Source organism: Castor canadensis, chromosome 17, assembly GCF_047511655.1.
Source record: "Castor canadensis chromosome 17, mCasCan1.hap1v2, whole genome shotgun sequence".
NCBI lineage: Eukaryota > Metazoa > Chordata > Mammalia > Rodentia > Castoridae > Castor > Castor canadensis.
The window spans coordinates 1,693,123-1,715,877 of record NC_133402.1 but is presented as its reverse complement, the minus strand read 5'-3'; the positions used below and the strand labels follow the sequence as shown (position 1 = coordinate 1,715,877).

The 22,755-nt window shown below is 56.5% G+C and overlaps 3 protein-coding genes across 23 annotated transcripts in view; 1 reads left to right on the top strand and 2 right to left on the bottom strand.

The window, feature by feature from the left end:
• The window catches only part of Tsc2 (TSC complex subunit 2), a 33,702-nt gene extending 29,985 nt beyond the window's left edge, over window positions 1-3,717 (bottom strand). For 17 of the 18 annotated variants that reach the window (XM_020169360.2, XM_074058921.1, XM_020169366.2 and 14 more), the window contains exons 1-4: window positions 3,560-3,717; window positions 2,920-3,094; window positions 1,544-1,630; window positions 357-467 (exon numbers count right to left, since the gene is read on the bottom strand). In XM_020169360.2, coding sequence (XP_020024949.1) covers window positions 357-467; window positions 1,544-1,630; window positions 2,920-3,094; window positions 3,560-3,681 — 495 coding nt within the window. In that variant the 5' untranslated portion in view covers window positions 3,682-3,717. The remainder of the gene's footprint in view (window positions 1-356; window positions 468-1,543; window positions 1,631-2,919; window positions 3,095-3,559) is intronic. The other variant, XM_074058922.1, reaches the window with a different exon arrangement.
• Window positions 3,718-3,719: 2 nt separating this feature from the next.
• Window positions 3,720-10,325, top strand: Nthl1 (nth like DNA glycosylase 1). 2 transcript variants are annotated; one of them, XM_074058931.1, is made up of 6 exons: window positions 3,720-3,892; window positions 4,997-5,232; window positions 5,732-5,902; window positions 6,718-6,877; window positions 9,937-10,042; window positions 10,124-10,325. In XM_074058931.1, exons 1-6 carry the CDS (start codon window positions 3,781-3,783, stop codon window positions 10,245-10,247), a joined length of 909 nt encoding a protein of 302 aa, XP_073915032.1. In that variant the 5' UTR covers window positions 3,720-3,780; the 3' UTR covers window positions 10,248-10,325. The 2 variants fall into 2 exon arrangements, with proteins under 2 accessions (XP_073915032.1, XP_020024963.1); XM_020169374.2 differs by having other exon boundaries at window positions 3,724-3,892; window positions 4,994-5,232.
• Window positions 10,326-11,048: 723 nt separating this feature from the next.
• Window positions 11,049-21,398, bottom strand: Nherf2 (NHERF family PDZ scaffold protein 2). Of its 3 annotated transcripts, XM_020169375.2 has the most exons (7): window positions 21,171-21,398; window positions 18,744-18,944; window positions 13,504-13,683; window positions 13,108-13,261; window positions 12,986-13,029; window positions 12,424-12,486; window positions 11,049-12,205 (listed from the first exon to the last, which is right to left on the bottom strand). In XM_020169375.2, the coding sequence occupies exons 1-7, from the start codon at window positions 21,381-21,383 to the stop codon at window positions 12,047-12,049; spliced, it is 1,014 nt and encodes a 337-aa protein (XP_020024964.1). In that variant the 5' UTR covers window positions 21,384-21,398; the 3' UTR covers window positions 11,049-12,046. The 3 variants fall into 3 exon arrangements, with proteins under 3 accessions (XP_020024964.1, XP_020024965.1, XP_020024967.1); XM_020169376.2 differs by lacking the exon at window positions 12,424-12,486; XM_020169378.2 differs by lacking the exons at window positions 18,744-18,944; window positions 21,171-21,398 and adding an exon at window positions 16,090-18,700.
• Between the last annotated feature and the right edge of the window lie 1,357 nt (window positions 21,399-22,755).

Genomic DNA, 22,755 nt, shown 5'->3' with positions numbered 1-22,755 from the left:
GAGTGACCACTGGAGGAGGAGTCTTGTAGAGGAACAGAGGGAGACCTGGATATTTAAGGGTCAGCAAAGACATGTGCAGTTGTGTCTTTGACCAAGGGAAGTGGTCCCAGCTGGGGGATTTTGCAGCAAAAAAGCCACCATCATTCCCACTGGTAGGTGAAGAAAAGGTAGCTCAGATGGCTCCAGACTGGTCAGGGTCCCACAGATACTGGTAGTGGCACCAGAATGCCCACACAGGAAGTTAGGCTATAGAGCTTGTTAACCACCAGACTCTACATCTAGCACCCCACAAAATACAAGAGTCCAAACAGTAGGATACCTGATATCCCACAAACCCATCAGGCTCCACTCCTCACCTGCCCTTGCACGATGGCTTTCAGCAGGGCCAGTACTGCATGTCGGGCCTCTGGTGGCCGCTCGGGCTGCAGCAGGTCTGAGACGGCCTTCCAGAGTGCTTCCACTGCATGCTGCCACCAGCAAAAAAGGGTATAGCAATTAGGGTGTAGTCTCCAAGAATCCTGGCCACTCAATGCAAGGACAGGACAAAGGACAAAGCAGAACAGGGTCTTCTGACTTAAAACCAGCTCCTCAATAGCCCTGTATGGAGATACAAGCTTTCAGGACACAGAGACCACAGGCCTCAGAGCTATGAAAACCCAATCAGGTCCATTTAATGGGCCCCAGGCCCCAGGCTGCGGGAGGAAGGACATCAGTAAGCCAGGGAAGTAGCCCTGACTTCCTCAAGATTGGCAGGGAGTCCCCTGTAGAGCTGCTCAGACTCTGAAGGGGAATCATGGGAACAGTCTCAGAACCAGAAGTCCTGAGTGACCCTGGACCTGTGCCTGACACGGAAACCCTGCCCCAACATTTTCTTGTGTGAACCAGCCCCAACCAAAGACTTGAGTCCAAGTCTGAGAGACTCATCGTGGGGATCTCAGAGACATCATGCATATCTCAGATGGACTGCTGAAGATGTGTTCTCACATCCTTTAGCAGATCTAAGTCTCCTCTCAAGTCACCCACACAAATGCTGGGCTGGGCAGAGCTCTAAGGTGCTCCACAGCATCCCTGACCCCCAGAATAACAACTACTCACTGTCCATAGTACGTCAGGGGAGTCTGGAAATACCTGCTTAAAATAAACTCAGCTATATCTGTTATGTGAGGCTGACTAATGCCACCAACCAGTCACTTCTCATGCCAAGCATGGGGGCTCTTGACAAGTTCCCTGTGAAACTACACCCTTTCCTGGGGTCTCTCTACCTTGTCCATTCCTGACTGTGTTATAAGAAAGAACGAGCTCATCTGTAACCTTTTCAGGGATCTGCAAGAAGCGCCTGCTCCCTTTTTCCCCTACCAGGCCTGGTCTCTCAGAGTTGTATTGAGGGCATTTACAGAAGCTTCCCCATCACTAAATTTCCTTAAAATGGGAAACATCCAATCTTTACAAAGTTAGCTGTCAATCACACTCCTAGAAAAAGCAAATTCAAGGCTTCTGACAGCCGATATGCAACTCTCCAGTAGCATAACAGAGGCAAACCTACCTCTTCAAATTTCTTAGTTTTTGCCACTTCACAGATCTGCCCTATCACCCGGATGCGATTGTTGAGACCACATTCAACACTCAGTTCCTAGAGAGAGAAGAAAGGAAAGGGGCTGGTGTTCAGACAACAGGTCTCCCTAACGGCCAACCACAAAACACCCTATGAGCTGTTCTAGACATTTTCCAAACTGAAAATACACACCAGATCTTTACATTATCAGGGTTCCCCAGAGAGCTTACTGCTCCACCTCCACGGATTGACAATGGGCAACTTTGTTTTTCATAACTGCAAAATTTTTATTGAGGTAAAATTCACATAACACAAATATACCATTACAATAATTTTAAACTACACAATTTAGATTTTAGTACATCCACAATGTACTAAAGTACATCCTCAACTATCTCCACTACATTATAAACATTTTCATCACCACAATAGAAATAACACCAATTCCTTCCTCCCTTCCAGCCCTAGCAACCACTGATCAGATTTCTGTCTTTATGGATTTGCCTATTCTGAACACTTCACAGAAATGGGCTCATGTAGTATGTGGATCTCTATAATTATTTTCTTTCACTTAGTGTTTTTTCAATGTTTATTCATGTTGTAGCATGTTGTTAGTACTTCACACTTTCTATCCATTGTAAGATGCACATTTTACTTATACCTCTCATCAATTAATGAGTATTTGGGTTGTTTCTGAGTGGGAAATGTTGTAAGTGTAAAAACCCAAAATTTACTTTTTTATGGGCAAAACATGGTTCCAGGCATGTATTAAAGGATTCAAACAGGCATAAAAAATAAGGATGGCCAAGCATGGTAGTACATGCCTATAATCTCAGCACTCTGGAGGCTGAGGCAGGAAGATCTCAAGGTTGAGGCTAGCCTGGGCTACATGGCAAGACGTTATCTCAAAAAAACCAAAATAGGGCTTGAGGCATGGCCTAAATAGCAGAGTGTCTGTCTAGCAAGGGCAGGGCCCTGGAGTTCAAAGCCAAGTACTGATAGATAGATGAATAAATAGACAGGACTGGGGTGGGTGTTCTGGTAGAGTATTCTTCCAGGAATTCCCAAGTTATTCATTAAAACCTGACCATATTCCTAACAACCAGTGAAGATGAAGGTGTTCAGGCCACACTAGTAAAATGCTTGGGACATCAACACCTGAAGTGTGCTAGAGCAGATCACCAAGATCCTGACCTTAAGGATCCTGAAGGGCGACATATACATATGCCTCCTTGGTACTGGGGTCAGCGGCCCCGTGTAGACAGTCACCAGTAAGTAACCCATCTCCCACTGAACCAGGTGACAGACCAAATCCAGCCTTCCTTGCACTTCCCACTAGCCTAGCAAAGACAAGACAGCTCACTCACTCTCAAGATTTCCGCTGTGATGATAAACTCTGTCTGCTTGCCTTCTGCAGACCTGGGATTTGGCCTTGGTGTTCCCAGTCCCAGCAGAATCTTGAACTTCTCTTTCAAGCCTGAATCTTTGCTTGCTGGCTTGGCCATGGTGGGCAGGGCGCCACAGGACCACAGGAGGCCTCCTCTGTGGAAACAGGCATTGGAGACACCTGTCCCGCTGCTGACCTCCAGCTGCCCAGACCCTAGGTTTCTGGCAGGCACAACCTTCCCCCCACCCCCAAGGCCCCTCGGAAACAGCTCAGCCACCGCCTAGCTGACCGTGCCATAAATAAGCCCGGGAGATGAAGGCCTGATTTGGCGAGCAGCCCGCTCAGACACAGCAGCCCACCGCCTCATTGCAGTGGATGGGGCGGCGGCCTCGGATCCAGGGAGCCCTGACGTTTACCACCTCTCTTCTCCGTTTGTGGAGGAGGAGCTGTCGCGGGGCCACCTGGAGCAGAGACCTGCTCGCACCCGCCATGACTTAAAGCCACTGGTGCCGAGTGGCTGAGGCCTGGACGCTGCAAGGCACGCTCCCTGTGGTCCTACGGCGGGGCCATACAATGGCCCGGACCCCGAGCCAGAGGTCAGGGAGTCGCAAGCCACTCACCCCGCGCGCTCCCGCCGCTCACCCAGCCACCAGCCGCGGAGAAAGGCGCACACCCCTCGGCCCCCAGCGAGCCTCCGCCGGAAGCGCAACCAGCACTTCCGGGGGCGGACCAGCGCGGACATTTCCGCGCAGGGCTTGCCGGGAATCGTAGTTCCGAATGTACGCTGGCCATGTGACGAGACCGCGGGGACCGCCGGGAGGTGTAATCCTCAGAGCTCAGCATGAACGTGGCGATGGGGATGGTGACTCGCAGTCGGAGCCGCGGTCTTGTGGCCGCGTCGCAGGGGGGTGGGGAGGAGCCCGCGCCTCCCAGAAGCCGAGAGGTGGCTGCAGGTAGCGCCGCGCCCGGCTGGGCTGCGGGAGGAGAGGTGGGGAAGGGAACTGGAGCTGCAGGCTGGGGTCCCGGGCCGCGAGGTCGGACCCGGAACCCAGGACGCGGGAAAGTGGAAAAGCGCGAAGTGAATCCTGGGACCCACGTTTGGCCCCACTCTGGCCTTTCCCCGAGACCAGGGCTAGGTTTGGGGCACGCCTGCACACCTACCCTTGTCTAGAGCAAAAAGGTTCCTGTCCCACCAGTCTGCCCCGGGGCACTTCACTTCTGGCAGGCCTATCTTTAAGGCACAGCTGTTAGGAGCTGCCTCCTTCACAGCCAGGCTGGATGCCAAGAACACACCCAGCCAGAACTCTCCCCGAACTGGAAAGTGGCTCTAAGAGAAAACAGGAAAGGGCATGGCATTCATTGTATTTGTAGCCATTAAGGACCTACTGTGCGCCAAGCAGGGGTAGGTACTCAAGAAAGCTAGATGACTGGGGCTCCTGCACTTTTCCCGCTGGGGCTTCTGCGGAACTGACCAGAGCAGGATTCTAGTTGACACCAAGGGCCCCAGGAGTAATGTAGACCCACTGAAAGGGGGCCTGGCCTGGGGAAGTTTGTGCAGTGGGGAGCAGGCAAGGAGATGGTGCCTGCCAGAGCAACAGCTCTGATGCTAGGAGAGTTTGGACTTAATGAGGTGCAGGGCTGGTGGAGTGGCTTAAGTGGTAAAAGCTCCTGCCTAACAAGAGTGAGGCCCTGAGTTCAAACCCCAGTGCGCCTTTAAGAAAAAAAAAAAAAAGATGGAGTTCATGAGGTGTAAAGAAGGGATGCCAATGAGGAGTTCTGAAAGAGGACTAAAATAGTCCAATTTGTATATTAGAAAGTTCTTTTAGATGCAGCTTAGAAGTTGGGTTGGGGGCATCATGGAGGAGGTTTTTACTAGAGTCCTGGTGCTCCAATGTGCACTTTGTCAGGTTGCCATGCCCTGCCATGCTAAGGTGAGCACCCCCACTGTAATGGATGATGGACAGTCATTGCATGAATAAGTGATGAAGGAGTGAGTCAGCATGCAGGCAATACCTGTGACCCCTGCTTCAGGGACTGAGTGGGACTTTTTGCAGAAGGAAGAAAAAGTCACAGATCTTTGAAGCATCAACGGAAGACAGAGAGACTGCATGTGGCCTATGAGGCTTCAAGTGGTGAGAAAGGTGAGGGGGCCGAGCCCCTCAAGGTGCCCATCTGGGCGCCCCAGGACTGGCAGCAGCAGCTGGCTAACATCCGTACCATGAGGAGCAAGAAGGATGCACCTGTAGACCAGCTGGGCGCTGAGCACTGCTATGACCCCAGTGCCCCTCCGAAGGTAGGCAGGAGCTTCGTCTACCTGGGGGACCCTACCCCACCCCTCCAAGCAAGGAAGATGCTTGCTTCCTGACAACCTGAGACCCTTGCAGGTAGCACTCTGAAAGGACACACCTCCGGCCCCCAGAGCACTGGGCAGCATTGCCTTGCTTCTTTGTGGCCACTCTGCAGGTCATGTACCTGTGACTTGGGTATTTGTGTCTTCAAGCCTGTTTGCTTGTCTGTAAAATGAGAAGCAGAATCATTGACAAGACATTAACAGTGACAGTAGGCAATAGCTATTAAATAGTGACTCTCTGCAGGATATGATTCCAAGTACTTTGAGCTTCATGCTGACCCTGTGAAGCAGGTAGTTAATTGCCCCCATGTTGTAGGTGACAGGCCTCCCACTCACCCCATTGGCCCAGTTGGGTAAGAGCAAAGGTATGTAGGGTAATAAGCAAAGGTATGTAGATCTCCCAAGACCTGCTGCCAGCCTGGCCCTGTCGCTGCATAAACAGGTCCAGAGGTACCAGGTGCTCTTGTCACTGATGCTCTCCAGCCAGACCAAAGACCAAGTGACAGCAGGTGCCATGCAGCGGCTGCTGATCCGTGGCCTGACAGTAGACAGCATCCTGCAGACAGATGACAGCACACTAGGCAAGCTCATCTACCCTGTGGGCTTCTGGAAGGTGAGCCTGCTTATGGCAGTGGGGAGTGGGAGAGAGCTTTGCACTGGCCTGGGGGAGACCCAGAAAGTGAGAAGCAGGTGTCTCCAGCCATGAGCTTCTCATGCCTCTGACCATCCGGGGCCGGCAATGGAGCTGGTACCCTGTCTCTGGAGCTCCTTAGCCTTTCCTGTTTGCCCCACCCCCTTCCTTCCTCCACCTCCCCACCCAGTTGTCAGCCTTTCCCTTCCCTTTTGTTTACTCCAAGGTTCCCTGGAGGACGTCACCCCAAAAAGGTTGCTCCCCCACCCCACAGAGCCTTGTGTGGTGGGTGGACAGATCTGTGGAAAGTGGTGGCTTGGTGGGTGGGGCTGCTTCCCCTTGGCACTGCATGGGACAGGTTTTAAATAGCCTCTCCACTCAAGCACAGAATGGGAACCGCCCGGCTGGCCCAGCAGCTGGTGGGGGAGCCCCAGGCTCCAGCCTTCCTTCCTGAAGGCCCAGGTGCTGCCCAGTCTAGCTTCTGGTAATTACTCACCTGCTCAACCTCGCCCAGCTGAGGGGCCAGAGGGCAGGGAAATGTAACCCAGACTCCATACACATGTCACTGGCCTACATTAGTGGGAAGAAGAGGTCCAGGCCTACCTTGGATCCCTGTCAGGGACTCTCTGGGACCTCCCTGCTGCCTTTGGCTCCTTCCTACCTCCTGGTTTGGGGGAGGGGGGGAAAGCAGGGCCCTCTGCATGAGATCTGGGCAAGTGACCAAAATCTCTGGACATTTGTGGGCTTCCTAGGACCTTGTCCTTCCAGGTCAGAACCGACCCAACTCTGTCTTTCAGAGCAAGGTCAAATTCATCAAACAGACTAGTGCCATCCTGCAGCAGCACTACGATGGGGACATCCCAGCTTCTGTGGCAGAGCTAGTGGCCCTGCCAGGTGTTGGGCCCAAAATGGCACACTTGGCTATGGCTGTGGCCTGGGGCACCGTATCAGGCATAGGTGAGTGGCACGTGCACAAGGAGTGGGAGGGGTTGGCTTCAGGCTTGCAGCTGCTGTTGGGGTTCCCCGCATGCTTGTGAGGAGCTCTAGCCTCCTCACCCAGGACTCAGCCTAAAGGTTCAGAAAGATGTTTCCAGCACTGCACTAGCCAGCCCCACTTGGAGCTGGGTACTGACGGCAGGGGCTCACATTTGCTGAGTACCTGCTTCGTGCTGGGTGCTGGGCTCTGTGAGGGACCCTGGAGATAGACGTGGTGTTTGCTGCATGCTGGAGAGCGTCAACAAGCAGTGCTTCCCTATGGTTGAAGGGGCGTGTGGCCCTATAGAGGCCGTCCTGGACTTGGGGGTGTCTGTCTTTTTTTCTTGGAGGTGGGGCAGTACTAGTGTTTGAACTCATGGACTTGTGCTTGCTGGGCCAGTAGTTTACCACTTAAACCACACTTTCCAGCCCTTTCTGCTTTCGGTATTTTTCAGATAGAGTTTTGCATTTATGCCTAGGTGGACCTGTACCACAGTCTTCCCTTTTATACCTCCTATGTAGCTGGGGTGACAAGTGCACACCACCATGTCCAGCTTTTATTGGATGAGATGGGGTCTTCCAAACTTTTTTGCCTAGGCTGGCCTAGAATTGTGATCTTCCCAGACTCTACTTCCCAAGTGGCTAGGATGACAGGTGTGAGTCACCGCATCTGGAAAGTCTTTCTGAGGTGGTATTTCAGCTGAGAGCACAGGTTAGGTGGGGTGAGCCAGGCTGAGGAGGAAGCACATTCCAAGCACAGGGAACAGCATCTGCAAAGCTGTGAGGCCAGGAGCAGGAAGCTCTGGAATGAGATGGATGAGTGGAGAGATCTGGAGAGCAGGGAAGAGCGGAGGAAGGGCTGTCTGCTGGGATTCCTAGAATCCTTTTCCTGGGTGTCATCTCCTGGCAGCAATGGCTCCTCCGTGTAGCTGGGTGAAGACAGGCTCACTGGGGCAGGTACAGTTCACAGCTCTGCCCAGAAGAGCTATAGCCACATAGTAGCAGGGTCTCGCTAGCCCAGAAACCAGAATTTGGCGCCAACCTCTCTGTGTGCTCCCGACCCACAATCTCTGGGATTCCTACTGGCAGCAGGGAAGGTGGTCTTAGTGGGTCCCTGCTGATAGCACCTTCCAGCTCTCCCTGGCAAACAAGAAGGCAGTTAGGGTCCCAGGACTCTGGTTGGGAGCTGGTGGCCACCTGGTGAGGCTGGAGAACAACAACTCCCAGAGCCAGGCCAGGCCTCCTCCCCACTCAGTTCCCAGTGCTGCCGCCAGCCTCTCAGCAGACACTCGAGCTTATCTGGATGCTGTCCTCAGCCTCCCGTGTCCCAGGAGTGCTGCATTGTGGTTGGGCCACTCCGGGGGAAGGGGAACTGTGCTTTGGGTATAGTGGGCACAACAGACAGGAGTGTCAAAATTCTACCCGCTTTGGTTGTCTGCAAGCCCAACCACCTTCAATGAGACCCCCAGAGCCGACTCCTAGGGGAAATAAGAAGCCCTCCATTAAAAAGCCAGAACTATGGTGTACGGGCATAGTTCAAGTAGTAGAGTCTAGCAAGCACAGGGCCCTGGGTCCCTGAGTTCAAATTCCAATACCACTACCAGAAAAAAAAAAAAAAAAAAAAAAAGAAGAAATTAGAGCCATGGGGTACACATATGTTCCTCAAACACTGCTGAGCAACCTCACATTAGGCTCTTGACCTCTCTGAGTGTCAGCTCAAAGCCAGCGAAATAGTTGTCCTACTTAACTGCACAGATGTATAGGAAGCCCTTCCAGCTAGCACAGCTACGATGTGGCTCTGGACTGAGCCTCTGGGTGACCTGAGGAGCACCATCACCTTCCTGTTACAGAGGAGGAAACTGAGGCTCAGTGTTCCCATGAGGTGGCCCCTTGTCCTTCATCCTCTGCCTGCACCTCCAGGGTGCCTTTTCCCAGGCGGTTAGTAGCAAGATGGGAGCTAGTATAGGAATTACCTTTCTGTTTGGCAAATCCTGGAGAAGGTAGGGGCTTCTGCAGTCCCTGTGGTGGCCAACTGATGGGAGTAGGGACCAAAACCCAGGTGGTATACAGCTGCAGCCAGCCTGGCTGTGTTTCCTACTCTGTCCCTGATGGCTGTAGTGGCAGGTGCTGGCTCTACAGCAGTGACCTCAGGCCAGTGCAATAGGTGAAGCTGCTGCCACCAGGTCTGATACCCACAACCAGAGCATGGGCTGGAAGGGGCCTTGGGTTACAGGAGACAGAGCAGAAGAAGCAGGGCAAAGCCCTTGGTCCAGGCCTTGTTCCCAGGGAGGCTGTGGGTGAAGGGTACACACTTTTGCACTAGTGGAGTGTCTTAAGTGGTAGAGCGCCTGCCTGGCAAGCGTGAGGCCCTGAGTTTAAACCCTGGTACCACCAAAAAAAACAAAAAGAGGGCTTTTTTGTTTTTGGATTGGTGGAGTTTTTTGGGGGGTGGGATTAGTGGTAGAGATTGAATCCAGGGCTTTACACATAGTGCCACTGGGCTGTACCTCCCAAGGATGCACACTGGAGTGAGAACCCTGCCAGGCCTCAGTTTCTGCATCTGTAGACATCCTGAGCTGAGGCAGTGCAGGGTCTGACTGCAGTAAGTGCTCCACTCAAGTTAGCTGTTACTGTGTTGCAGGAAGCAGAGATACTGCCCCCCACACACACCACCCCCTGCCCACCAGAGAAGATACCCACCTATCCACGAAGTTGGCACCCAGATTAGTGAGAATGGGTCAGCCCAGAGCAGAGACCTCCCCAACCAGGGTCCCCCATGATGGGAGGGAGACCCAAAGGAGACTGTCTGCATCCTACATAGAGAGGGTTCCAAGCCCAGCCCAGCAGCACAGATGGAGCAGCTGCTCTCAGACCTGCAGCCTACGCTGTGTGGTTCCTGTCCCTGCTTGGAAGCCCAGGTGGGAGATAGAGACACTGGGCTGAGCCTTCCACCCACATGACCCTCAGGGCTATGGGCAGAGTCAGGAATACAATCTGGGCTGGTAGTGCGCTCGTCTTCACCCCTCCCTATCTCCAAGCAGCAGTGGACACACATGTGCACAGAATCACCAACCGACTGAGGTGGACCAAGAGGGCAACCAAGACCCCAGAGGAGACCCGAACAGCCCTGGAAGAATGGCTACCCAGGTATGGCGGTGCTGGGGAGCCTGGAAATGGGGCCTCCCCTCTCTTCCTCCTTCCACACTGACCGAGCTCCCACACTTACAGGGAGCTGTGGGGCGAAATCAATGGGCTGTTGGTGGGCTTCGGCCAGCAGACCTGTCTGCCCGTCCATCCTCGCTGCCAGGCCTGCCTCAACCAAGCCCTGTGCCCTGCTGCCCAGGGTCTGTGAGGGCCATGGGGTTTTGCCTGAGCAGTGCCTTTACTTGGGGGATTGCTGCCTGTGTAATAAAGCTGGGGGTTGTTTGCAGTTGCAATCTGGGTTACTTGTATCCCTGAGGTATGTATGGGAGCAGGCCAGGAGGCGCGTGCGTGCGTGTGTGCGTGCGTGTGTGCACTGTGCTCACGTTTGCAGCAGGGCTGCCTGGGAGGCAGGGTGGGGAATGTGACAATCTGCTGTGTACTGAGGGAGGGAGGGGAGAGGGGAGTGTACGAACCCAGGAGGAGGAAATGGTGAACCAGCTGCAGCCAGCTGCCAGGAAGCCTGCTGGGAAAGTGTCCCTATGGCCCCTCACTCTGTCCATCTGCAAGCTGGAGGCTCAGCAGCTTCTTAACCCAGAAGCCGCCTCTCCTCCTGAACTTAAGCACTGGAAGAGCCCAGCCTCCACCAGGGCCCCACCTCCCTGTTTACAGAGCCCCCTGCCAGAAAAAGATTCCGGAGACCCAGGCTCAGGCGCCACAGAACACAAGGATTGACCTACATAGCCCTGCTGGAAGTGGAAGGGACTGCACCAGGAAAAGGCTCACCCATGGGGTGTCAGTGGCCCATGTGGTTTCACAGTGGAGCTGAAGATGGGAGGCTGGGCCTTGGCAGGTAGAAGAGATAGGCAGAGGTCCCAGAATGTGCACAGGACAGGTCTAGACCTGGGAGTTCCAGATGGGAGCAGCAGCCCTAACTGCACCCCGCTCCCCAGGGTCCTCTACAATGGCCTCATTCCTCTCTCAGCTGAAGACTCAGAAAAGACACGGGTGCCAGGGTTCAAGGCAAGGCCTGTTTATTCCGAGGGCGCGCATGCGCTATGGCTTACAATGCAGACAGCAGTGCTGATCAGTTGGTTCAGGCGTTTGGGGCTCTGAGGAAAGGGCAGAATTAACAGGATGTCCATGGGGGTGGGCGCCAGGTAGGCGCAAGGCAGAGAGGCCAGGCCCAGAAGCCCAGGGTCCTTCCTGGGGGCAGCTTACACCCCACGATCTCCAGGTCTGGGATCTGTGGTGCAGGATAAGGGGCATATCCAGAGGCCACCTTCTTGGGTGCAGGGGGCCTTTATCCTCCAGCCCCTTGGAGAGCCTAGGTCCCGACCCCAATCCACCAGCAGGATGAGGGCAGCATGGAAGTTGGACAGAGTGCAAATGGGGCCTGGCCCAGGGACGTTCCACACCACAGAATGCAGGAATGGAGTAGAGCAGCAGCTCCTAGAGGCCCATCTGGCCTCCCCAGCCCACCTGAGCACAGCCTGGAGGCCTCTAGCTCTCAGTCCCCTGGAAAGCCTGGGCTCCACTCAGGATGGCGCTGCCGGGGGGGTGGGGAGGAAATGGTTTGCAGAGAAAGGTTTGTTTTATTGCAATTATTTAAGAGTGTGTCCCAAGGGGGGGTGGGGGAGGGGTGCTCTAGTATTAAGTGGAAACATGTGTGGAGCTGGAGATCTTTTTGGAAAAAAAGCAAAAACACAAATTCCTTTTACTCAGCAGGCCTGGGACAGAGCACCGAAGGCCCTTGGCCCTGGTCACGCATGCTGCCCCTCCCTCCATCTCTCATATTCTCTGTCTATCTCTCACTTCTCTGGGTCTTTCTCTCTCCCTCCATCTCCCCCAGCACCCAGTGAGTAGGGGCAGGACGTAGGGCTCGCTGGGGCACAGGTTGGTTTCTGGGAGGCAGTAAGACCACCCTACAATCCACTGAGGCTTGGGGAGCTCTGGATGGCCCCAAGGTCCGTGCAGGAGGGGCCAAGGGGCCTGGACAGCGGAAGGGGCTCAGAAGTTGCTGAAGATCTCACGCTTCCGGTTCCAGTCCATCTGAGGCGCCCGCTTGTTGACGCGAGTGGCCCGAGCCTTCTCCTTGGCCTCAGCTGCCGTTGGGCTCAGGTGGAGGCCGCTCTCCTGGAATGGATCTCGTTTCCAGGTGCCACCATCCTAAGGGTGTGCAGGAAGCAGACATGAGTTCTACTCCCATGCCTCAGGAGGGCACCTTCCCAGCGAGGTCACACCAGAAGCCACCTGCAGGGGCTAGGGCAGCTGGCCTAGGAGGGCTTTCTGGAGGCATTGGCCCCACTGTCCAGGCTGACATCTCCATGGACCCCCCCCACCACCAAGGCTTCTGGCATCCCATGTGTGAGCACAGCAGCAGTTACCTCAGTATCCTTATCCGGGCCTGGCAGGTCACTTTGGGATGAACACACTGAGCCACCATTGAGCTAGGAAACCAAGGGCAAGTCGTGGCTTCAGAGTCCCCACCAGGGTAGCCCCCAGCGCACCCAGACGAGTGCACGTGTTCATGTATGCACCTGCATGCACACAGGTACACTTCTGTGCGTGCACACGCCACAGCTACATCGTTTTTTATCTGGTAGCAGGCACCACTATCTAGGTCCAGCTGGGCAGGACACAGCACCGTCAGGGACCAGGCAAGTGACTGGCCCAGCTGGTCATGATGTAGGAGGGACAGATGTGTTACAGGGATCAAATACATAAGTGTCACCTGAGGTCAAGCCAGGGCCAGCTTCCGAGAAGGTGGGGACCAAAGGGTGACTCAGTGGCCATGTAGTCCTGGGACTGCCAGAGGACAATGGCCCAGAATGCCAGGCACCCGCACCCACCCTACTTGACAAGATCTACCACAGGCATCGTCAGGCCAAGGGGCCAGACTTGGGTCGTACAACCACACCTCGAGATCTCCCAAAGAAGGGGCCTCACCTGGGCAGGGCTGGTCCCGTTGGTGACCGGTGATGGCAGTGGTCCTGTGGGGACAGCACATCAGTGGGGCTGCCCTGGCCCCATCTTGACCCACCCTGTGCCCCCCCGGGGCAGCAGCCCACCTTCCACATGCTCCTCTGTGGGTGTGATCCGCAGCCGCTTGAAGTACTCATCAGCCTCAGGGTCCACCACCAGCAGTCGGGCCTCAGCCTCCTTTGCCTTGATGCTGGCAACAACCTCAGCATGGCGCAGCCCCTCCACGTTCTGCCCATTCACCTACCACCACCAGCACAGGGTCAGCACTCCCTGAGGGCCCCAGCCATCCCCACACCACCCAGCCAGGTATGCCATCAAATATTCATCAAAGCCACCACCAGCCGAGGCAGCAAGAGGAGTGCCAGCTCAAGTTCCCAGCGTCTCCCCTTCTCCTGCAGGGACCCAGGGCCCACACACAGACATATGCAAGGACGCACACACACACAAATGTGCACACACACAAGCCTCAGTGGGCAGGGTACCTCGATGAGCCGGTCCTGGGCACGGAGGCCAGAATGGGAGGCTGGTGAGCCTGGATCCACAGAGCGGATATACTGGCCAGGCCGAGACTTGTCACTGTGCAGGTTAAACCCATAGCCCTGGGGTCCCTTTCGCAGGTGGCAGAGCCGAGGACGCGGCTCTCTTGGGGACCCGTTGACATCCTGCAGGCACACAGGGGTGGGTTCAGGCTCTGGTTCTAGTCTCCAGCCGTAGCAGCCACTTGTCAGGACCCCACCCACTACCCCAGCCCCAAACTAGAGATCATGTCCCTGACTGCGGATCCCAGCTCTACATGTCAAACATTGCATATGCCCCAGAGGTTTGGTAAGTCTGCCTGTGACCGATCTGTTAGGTTTGGAGCAAAGCCTATTTTCAAACATGAAAAGATCCTCTGATGGAACCAGTGACCCCACAGGGGCCCTAGGAGAATTCACTTGTGTGCAATGTGCACAGGTCTGGGACACAGAAAAGGAGCAGGCAGGATGACCTTTCCCCGTCACAGGACCCTAGAAAGGCTGTGCCCCGACCCCAGCTGCCAGCTCCCTCTCTGCCTGTGGGACTGGGCTGCTTTGTTTTCTCCCTGAGGCCTCCATGAGGCAGGCTGGGCAAAGTAGGTGCCTGCTGTGTTTGCTTTCACATTCCAGCACAAAGTAGAGCCACCCCCAACCCACAGGCCCAGAAAGAAGTGCTGGAGACAAGATCCAGGGCACCCACAAGGAATTCCCACCATTTCCCCAAGCCCTGCCTCACTTTACCTCTGGCATCCTGCAGTAGGACTCTGGGACAGGGTTGCACAGGCAGGGGCCAGGCCCAATGACCCCCCACCCGGCTAGGGGCCAGGGCAGTGACTGCAGTGCTGAATGGCCAGTGGCTGTTGGTGCCCAATTACACAGGGCGGGTAGCTGGGGTGAGCAGGCATGTGGCAGCTCGAGTTTCTGAGGGTGTATGCAGGTGAGTATGCTGTCCAGCTGTGCACACAAAGGCCCTTCCCTCACCTACCTCCCCAGGTGTCCTGTGACTAAGGGACCCCAGACCAGGCGGAGACTGAGGCAGCACTAAAGGAAGGTCTCTCATATCAAGGAAGGGCTCTAAGCCTCAAGCACCTGGCCTGTAGCCAAGGTTGCCCCTGACCACTTCAGCTGTTTAGACTTTGCGCTAGTTCCAAATCCCAAATCTGACTGGGAACATCCATGTCCGTGGGCAGCCACCAGTTGTGGAGCACAGGTCTCTGTGCAGGGCTGCTGCCTTGCCCCAAGCCTCTGGGCCTCCCCCTTGGTCTGGAATACCTTCTTTCTGTCCAGGCTGTACTCCTGCTCAGGACGCCTTCCCTGACCCCAAAGCATGTCCTCCTCTGAAAGTTTCTGCTGACCCCTGGACCCTCACAGTATGGCCACCATCTGGCACATTAAGAGTAGGAATTCCAGGAACTGGGCTGACATTCCTCAGCCTCGCAGGGGCTCAGTTGGGCAACATAGGCGAATTCAGGGGTACAAGACACCCAAGATCTCTAAGACCCAACCACATAGACTCATCTCTCCCAGACACACATGGAAGTACAGGTGTGGGGCTTTGGAACAAGGCCTTGACACCTCCTACAGAGGTGCCTCTCAGGGACACACTGTCAGAGCACAGCCTGGGGCAGTGGGTGGCCAGGTCACAAGGAGAGGAGAAGCAGAGCCCGAAGCCAGAGCCAGCACAGAGCATGGAAGAGTGATGTGATCGTGCCTGGGCCACGTCACGTGATCAGGGACAGGCCATTCCAAGCTTACACTTGTAAACATGCTACATGGAAATACACAACCACCCACACATGCAAACTGACAATTCATGGAGCCTGCCCTGTGGTCTCTTCCCACGGCCTCCACAATGACCTGCAGGGCAGGGTTTCTCAAGGCTCCTGAATGGGAAGCAGGATTTGGCGGGGCATCCAAGGTCACGAGGCCAGGCTGAGACCACATCTGTGTTCCCGGTGGACCATTCTGGCCATCCTCCTGCCTTAATGCACAACAGCCACTTCTCGCCACACAGGACAAGTTCCGCCCAATGTTCTATACCCTCCTTACAAGCAGGGTTGTAGGGGTGCCAAGCTTGGCATAAGACCCTCAAGTGTTGAGACTGCAATGCAGGGGCCCCCAGCTGACCAGCCTGTGGGGTGGAGGGGGTGGCAAAAACAAGCAAGTGGCGGGGGGGCGGGGGGGGGGATAGGCAAACAGCGGGAGGGGCACATTGCTTGCATTCTTCCTCCCAGGGCTGGCTCAGTGCATATTTCCTGCCACCTCCCGCCAGGCCCTCTGGCTCCCACGGGCTCTCAGCCTAATGGCTGAAAAGCTGGGCAAGTCCTATTCCCCCTGCCAAGCCTGTGACCAAAGAGGCTGGAATGGGGGTGCCCTCAGACCCAGGCTGTGCCCCCCCAGAGGGTGACTCACCAGCCTGGCAGAGAAAGGCCCCCATTGTTGCTTGAGGTCCATTCTGCTTGTACAAAGGTCCCAAGTTCTCTCTCCCTCCCTTGAGAGCCTGAGCTAAGGCTGTCATCCTCACAGCCCAACTCCATCCACATCCCAGCTGACCTGTACAAGCCCCTGGTGCAGGCTCTGTGGAGGGGTTCCTGGGGCTGGGGCTAGTGGTGTGGCATTCCCGGAGCGGGCCATCAGAGGCTGGACAGAAGTGGCAGGCAGCGGGCATCCAGCCTGGAGTAGCCTAAGCTCTCTGGCCAGACCAAGTTGCCACCCCACTTATCTACCTCCCGCTATGGTCCAGGTTCCCCGGGGATGGGTGGAGACGTGGGGGCTGAGTCATTTTGGGGAGCAAGGTGGTGACTGAGCCCCCTCCCCTACTGAGACTCCAGCCAGGCACCCCCCCCACCCAGTTGGGTTTCCGTCCTAAGGAAGGAAGGAAGCTGCTGGGAGGCCCTGCCCTGCTCAAGACCCAGGGCTGGAGAGACAGGGAGGCGAGGGAGAGGACCTCCGCTCCAGAAGAGAGGACAGCCCTGCTGGGCCTTGTGGGGGGAGGAAGAAGAATGCAGCAGGAGCCAGAAGAGCCCCAGGGCCCTCTTGTCACCACGTCATGTACCAGGAAGCCACCTGCTGCAGGGCTTCATTACCTCTCAGTCAGTCTCAGCCCAAGCCCTCCAGAAAAGGGGTGGGAAAATGGTGGGAGTGAGGGGGTAGAGGGCCAGGGTCTGTCACTGCCTCCCTGGCCCTGGCACCACTGGCTGCCCATCTCTGTTTGGGGCTGTCCCTGTTGTCACTGCTAGAATCAGCTCACTACAGCTGCAGCCACCCCCTGCCCAGTGTGGCCCAGGCTGAGTCACCACTGACTCGGCCTTCACTGCCCCCAAAGGGAGGGGCAGACCACATCACATCAGCATCCTCCCCTGCCCTACCTCCCCTGTCCCAGTTGAGACAGAGGACACTGACACTGAAAGAGGACAAGAGCAGCCCTTAACTTCCACAGGCACATGGTGACCCCTTACCCTCAAAAAACACACACCCTGCACCAAAGCAGAACACATCACTCCCAGGACTGCCTTTTGGCCACCAATGACCTGGTCAGAACCCTACAGGGTCAGTGTTGCCCTCCCTGGCTTCCTGCCTAGCCCAAGGCAGGCAGTCTCTGAGCCTGGTTTGTGGAGGTCAGCTGAGGCTCCACTCTTCCTTCTATGAGGAAACCCTGCCCCTTGGACCCCCTGCTCTCCTGGAGTCCCTGTCTCTTGCTTAGTCCCATCCACAGAGGGACCTGCCCATCACACCCCCTTTTGTTTCTCTAAAAATACGCCCAGAGGAAGCCCCCTCCTAAGGTTTCCTGCAGCCCCTAGAGCCTGAAATAGCAGAGGGGGAAGGTCCCACCCAAGGACAAGGTACCTCAGCCACCCCACCTCCAGATAAGGCCCCAGGGTGGATTTTTCCACAGGAAGGTGAACTGTTTGTGTCTGAATGAATGGACAGGCTTCCTCCTGGGGAGAAGGGAGGGGTTCCTGGGAAAGAGGGAGGCGCCAACCTTCTGCCAGGGAAAGGGGGGCCTGGGACCTGCCTGCTTCCAGCAGTGCCAGCTGGCTATGAGTGAGGGATCCCCTGAAAGACTCCTGAGCTTCAGCAGCCCCAGCACAGAGTCTAGACTTCAGGGCTTGGCATCTACTCTGGAGTCCTAGAGAAGAAAAAGTATCCCATAGATCCCAGGTCTTTGCCCAGACTGGGATTCCTACTACAAATGCCAGCTCCCTTACCCCAAGACAGGTCCCATGGGCTCAGCTTACCGGCCGGGCCATCTTGAGTAGGAGACATTCGGGAAAGGGAAAAGGCAGATGTCAAGGTCCCTTGCATACCCAGCAACTACAGACCTGACAACTCCACCCCTAGGCCAGCTGTTTGCAAAGTGGGATGCTGGAAACCCCTGGGCTTAAATCCCTTCAAGGAATTTGTTTTTTATAAAAACAGAAAAAAAAGTAGAAGGCATGAGAAACAGTAACATCGGGGCCTCCAAGAGGCAGCGCAAGCAGCCTCAGGCCTTCCTCCAGGCTTCTGGGTACAGCCTAGGTGGCTACCTGGAAGGATGTGGAACAGATCCTCCCCTGTTCTTTCCGGGTCTCCTGGCCTGGAAGGAGGGTAGGTATAGAAGGAGGTATTATGCAGCAGCTAGAGGAGGACCAGCAAATGGGGTTCTGTAGGTGTCTTCTTTTGTCTGGGGGATAGAGGGCTAGAAGCTTCCTGTGAGGCCCCTGGAAGACTCAGGGCCAAGCAAGCCAGCGTACAGAAGTTCACCTAGGCACCAGCTCCACCCTGTTCCCATGCCCATCCCAGCACTACCCATGCTGTACCCCAGTTCAGTATCTCCTCAGCCCTCCCCCCAACTGCCCACAGAAGAGGCCAGCCTCCCATCCACAGATCTTCACAGCACATTGATGCCTCAGACACACAGACAAGAACAGAGCTATGGACAAACTACAATGCAAGCACAGAACTGAACACACTCAGTCAGTCCTCAAATGTCCCAGCAGCTCTTTCCAAGGCTCCTCAACCACTGGGCCTGGTGAGCAGGGGGCTCAGGGTAAAAAGAGTGACCACAAATGGTCTAAAGTGTGGTCACTGTGGGTAGGGAAAGGGTCCCAGGAGGAAGAAGAAATGGAGGCTTGTGGAGGTGGCCAGAGGCAAAGACTGTCATCAAGACACCAAGATGACGGTCCTGGGGAAGGCCAGGGTGGCCCTATGGGCAGAACCCACCATACCTTCTGGCCAGTGTCAGAGTTGAGGCTGCCCACGTGTGCCCAGTCGGGTTTCAGCTCCCAGGGTTCATTTATTGGCGGAAGCCCTCGCTGGGCCATCTCTTCTGTGCAGGTCAGCTGCCGCCGGCGGAGCTCCTCATCTGTCTCCTTGTCCACAACCAACAGCTGAGTCTGCCCCTCCACAGCCTTGATCCTCTGCACCACCTGGGATGGGCGGGTGCAGGACTGGGTCAGCAGCCAACACCCTGGGCCACACATGGACAGTGGCACCACTACGGGCTGGCTCTGGGTCTCAGGCAGCAGGTCCGCCAGGGGTGGGTGGCTGGATGGAGAGGCCCGAAGGCTCCGCCCCCCACCCCCGGGGTCCAGCAGCTCCCTCCCTCTTCTCCCCAGGCTCTTGACACTAGGACCCAGGCTACAAGGACTTCAGGGTCCTCTTGGAGCCTTGTCCTCAGCACAGGATCTTCTCCAGGAAGGTCAGGAAGGAGCTACAGGGTACAGCCAGCTAGAAGAGTGAGTCTGACAGAGAGCATGCTGAGCTTCAGGTTTTCAGTCTGTGATTGTATGCACGTGCATGTATGTGCCTGTGTGTGCACACATATGCTCTCATGCATACATGTTTCAAAGTGTCTTTCCATTTGAGTTTGGAAGAGAAAGGTGTCTCCTTTGGTCCCACTGTGGGTGTGTCTTAGCCTATCTCTGTCTTTCTCAGCAGTGCAGTATGGAAATCTCTGCATGTGTTTGCCTCCAGACTGTGACCACCTACCCATTTCTGCTGGACCTGCAAATAGGTGAAGACCTGAATTTTTGACTCAAGCACCCACACACATCCAGTAAAAGCAGGATTTAACTTCAGCAGGCAAGGGGGATGGGCAGGTGCACCTGTAGGACAGGTATAGCTTTACAACCATCCGTATGTCTAGGTCAGTGCCATGAAGTATGTAGAGCACATGGGCAAGGGGAAGCACTCACTGTCACAGAGAGTAGGAACGGTGACAACCCCATCCCCTTCCCACAGTCTGGGGGCAAACAGGGCCCCCACCACTGCTCCACTCAGTAGATGTTATTTACAGATAGGTCCCTCTTCTCTCCCAGTGACCCACAGACCAGCAGGAGGAACCCAGCACTTTGCTGTGCCAGTTACCCACACCTGTGATCATCAGTTTCCTCGTCTGTAAAATGGGGATTATAGCTGCACCTCCTGTCTTCCTGGGCAGTGGGGAGGGTTGAATGTGGTTCTATGTGTACAGTCCTTAGACACTAGCACTCCAGAGGCTTGGGATAAACAAGTGCACTTGGGGTGAGGGTTGCAGTGACTGCTAAACAGAGGCAGGACACCACCTATACCAGCCAGTCCCTGCCTGTGGGGTAAAACCTCTGACCCAACCCCCACCTTTCTTCAGCAAACTGCCAGATCCTGTAGAAGCTCTGGCTGGGCGACAGGACAGCAGGCAGTTGGATAGACAGGGCCCTTGAGGGAGATAAGAGTTCAGCTTCTGGCCCAGCCAAGAACCAATCTGCTATCTCTAGGCCTCAGGACTGGCCACAGACAGGTCGTGGACTTGCTGGTGCTGTAAGGGACACAGAGGACCCAAAGCAGAAGGGGTGGACGGAGTCTGGACCCCAGCCAAGGTCTGAGATGAGTTTTCCGGCCAGTGGGAGATAGACATCCAGGGGACAGAACCTGCACCATGGAAAGCCCACCCTCTCCACCTTTCTCCAGAGGCAGAGGCAGGGGGCAGGGGGCAGAGGGCTGCAGCAGTAACCCCGTAAGGCCCAGCAGCCTCCCAGGAAGGGGAGGAGCTTTGGAGCCAAGGAATGTGCTGCCACTAGGGCAGACTCTACCGGACCCGCTGGGAGGCACACACTAGTACACCGTCTGTGGACACCTCGAGTACACAGCCAAGAGTGCAGACACGCACACACATGCCCAGCCCAAAAATGTCAGGCGATCTGATGTGTCCACACAGCCCTAGGCGCATAGTCCAGCAGACACACACAGGTCTGGCCTTACCGTGATCCCTCCCCAGTACACTGGTAGAATGTGCATATGGATGACCCCAGAGGGACCTGGGGTCACACATACCCACATACTCAGAGAAAAGCACTCGCACCGCGCCCGCCCCAGGTGCCTGGGTGCCCCCCGCCCCCCACAAGTAGCCAAACGAGGGACGGCCCTGGCCCTTAAACGCCGCAGTGCGGTCCCTCCCTGCCAGGATGCCCCCCCACCCCCCGCCCCGAGTGTTGGACCGAGCTTCCTTGCCAGGAGGCCGGCCAGCCACGTCCCCTGCCTCCCCGCGGGAGCCCACGCAGGCCCCCGTGTGACCCCTGCCTAGCCCCAGTCGGGTGGTCCGTGGGCCATCCGGCGGGCGCAGCAGGGACGCGCCCCCCAGAGGGGGCTGGGGCGGGGGGCGGGGCGCGGGCACCCACCTGGTGGTGCGTCTCGCCCTCCACGTTGACGCCGTTGACCTCAACCAAGCGGTCCCCGGCGCGCAGCGCGGCCGCCTCGGCGGGAGAGCCGGGCTCCACGCGCCGGATGAACTGCCCGCGGCGGCCCTTCTCGCCGTGCAGGTGGAAGCCGTAGCCCTGCTCGCCGCGCACCAAGCGGCACAGGCGCGGCCGCGGCGGCTCCGGCTCGGCCATGGCGCCCGCTGCCCCCCCGGCCCGCAGCGTTCGTCCACGGCGCTCACTGTCGGCCGGCCGCAGGCGGGCGCGCGGGGGCGGCGGAGGCGCGGGGGGCGGCGCGGGCGGTGGCGCTGGGGACCCAGCGGCGGCCTCGGCTGCTCCAGCTCCGCTCCCGACGCCTCGGGCTCGGGCTCCGGCCCCGGCTGCTGCACCGCCCCCGCCCCCGCGCCCGCCCCTTCCCCGCCCCCGCCGCCCGGCTGCCCCCGCCCCGGCCCAAGCCCCGCCGGCTAGGCCCCCGCCTGGGCTCCCCGCCAAACCGGGGGACCACCGGGTGGGACTGCAGAACCAGGGGACCCCGGGACTCCTTTCTCGCTCCACTCTGGGCACCCTCCACGGGGCAGCCCCTTTAACTTTTATTTCAGGAACATTTATTAGACACCTGTGTGTGCCAAACTGAAATGGGGAGCTTAGAGGAAGGGTCCCCAGGCTGAGGGACCCCTCACAGACACCAGAGGGTAAGAATAAGAGCCACATCTCTTCCCATGTTGGTCCAAAAGCCCTCTCTCCACCTCACAGGACCCTCTGCCAGCTCCCCCTCTCTGTTCCTGGATCTAGATTCCCACCTAAAGCCAGAGCTGCCCTGACCCAGTGCAGAGTCCAGGACTGTCCAGAGGCCAAAAAAAAAAGTCATTAAAGTGACAGAGCAGCAAGCTTGATCCTAGATTCTTGCTGCAGTGACTGGGTGACCCCATGCCCTTCCCAGGGAGTGTTTGTGCTCTGAGTTGTGTGTCATTAAACATCCTGCCCATGACAATCCCTGCTTTCTGGGACATGAGTTTGTGTGGCTGAGGCAGGAGGATCTGTGCCTTCTTCCTTCTGAGCTAGGATGAACTTTGCTGAGGACTTTGGCCCCTGAGCTCTGGGCAGTGGTCAGCTGTCCCACATGATGGGAGCCACTGAAAGTCTTCCCTCCTCTGTCCCCAGCCTTCCACTTTCCCCATCCCCAACAGAACAATAACAATCACACAGAGAATCATTTATGCATTCTGCCTCTGAGTGCAGGTCACCTGAACAACTCTAGGGGGCCAGGCCATTTCACAGACCAAGAAACTGAGGTGTGGGGAGGAAGAGACCCACACAAGGTCCCCAGCTCCACTTGGGCCCAAGGCACTTCGCTCCCAAGGCACAGGAAGACAGCTGAGTCCCAGACTCACCCACAGCCTGCCCCTCCCCAGCTCTCAGTCCCTCACATACCTGATTCCCTGGGGTCATGCACAGCCAGCCTAGCCAATTCCCCATGTGGGCAGGAGATGCAGGCTTGGCTCAGTCCTTGTCTCTCTCTCTCTATCTCTCTCTCTCTCTCTTTCCTCTCTCCAGTGCCCTTGGCTGG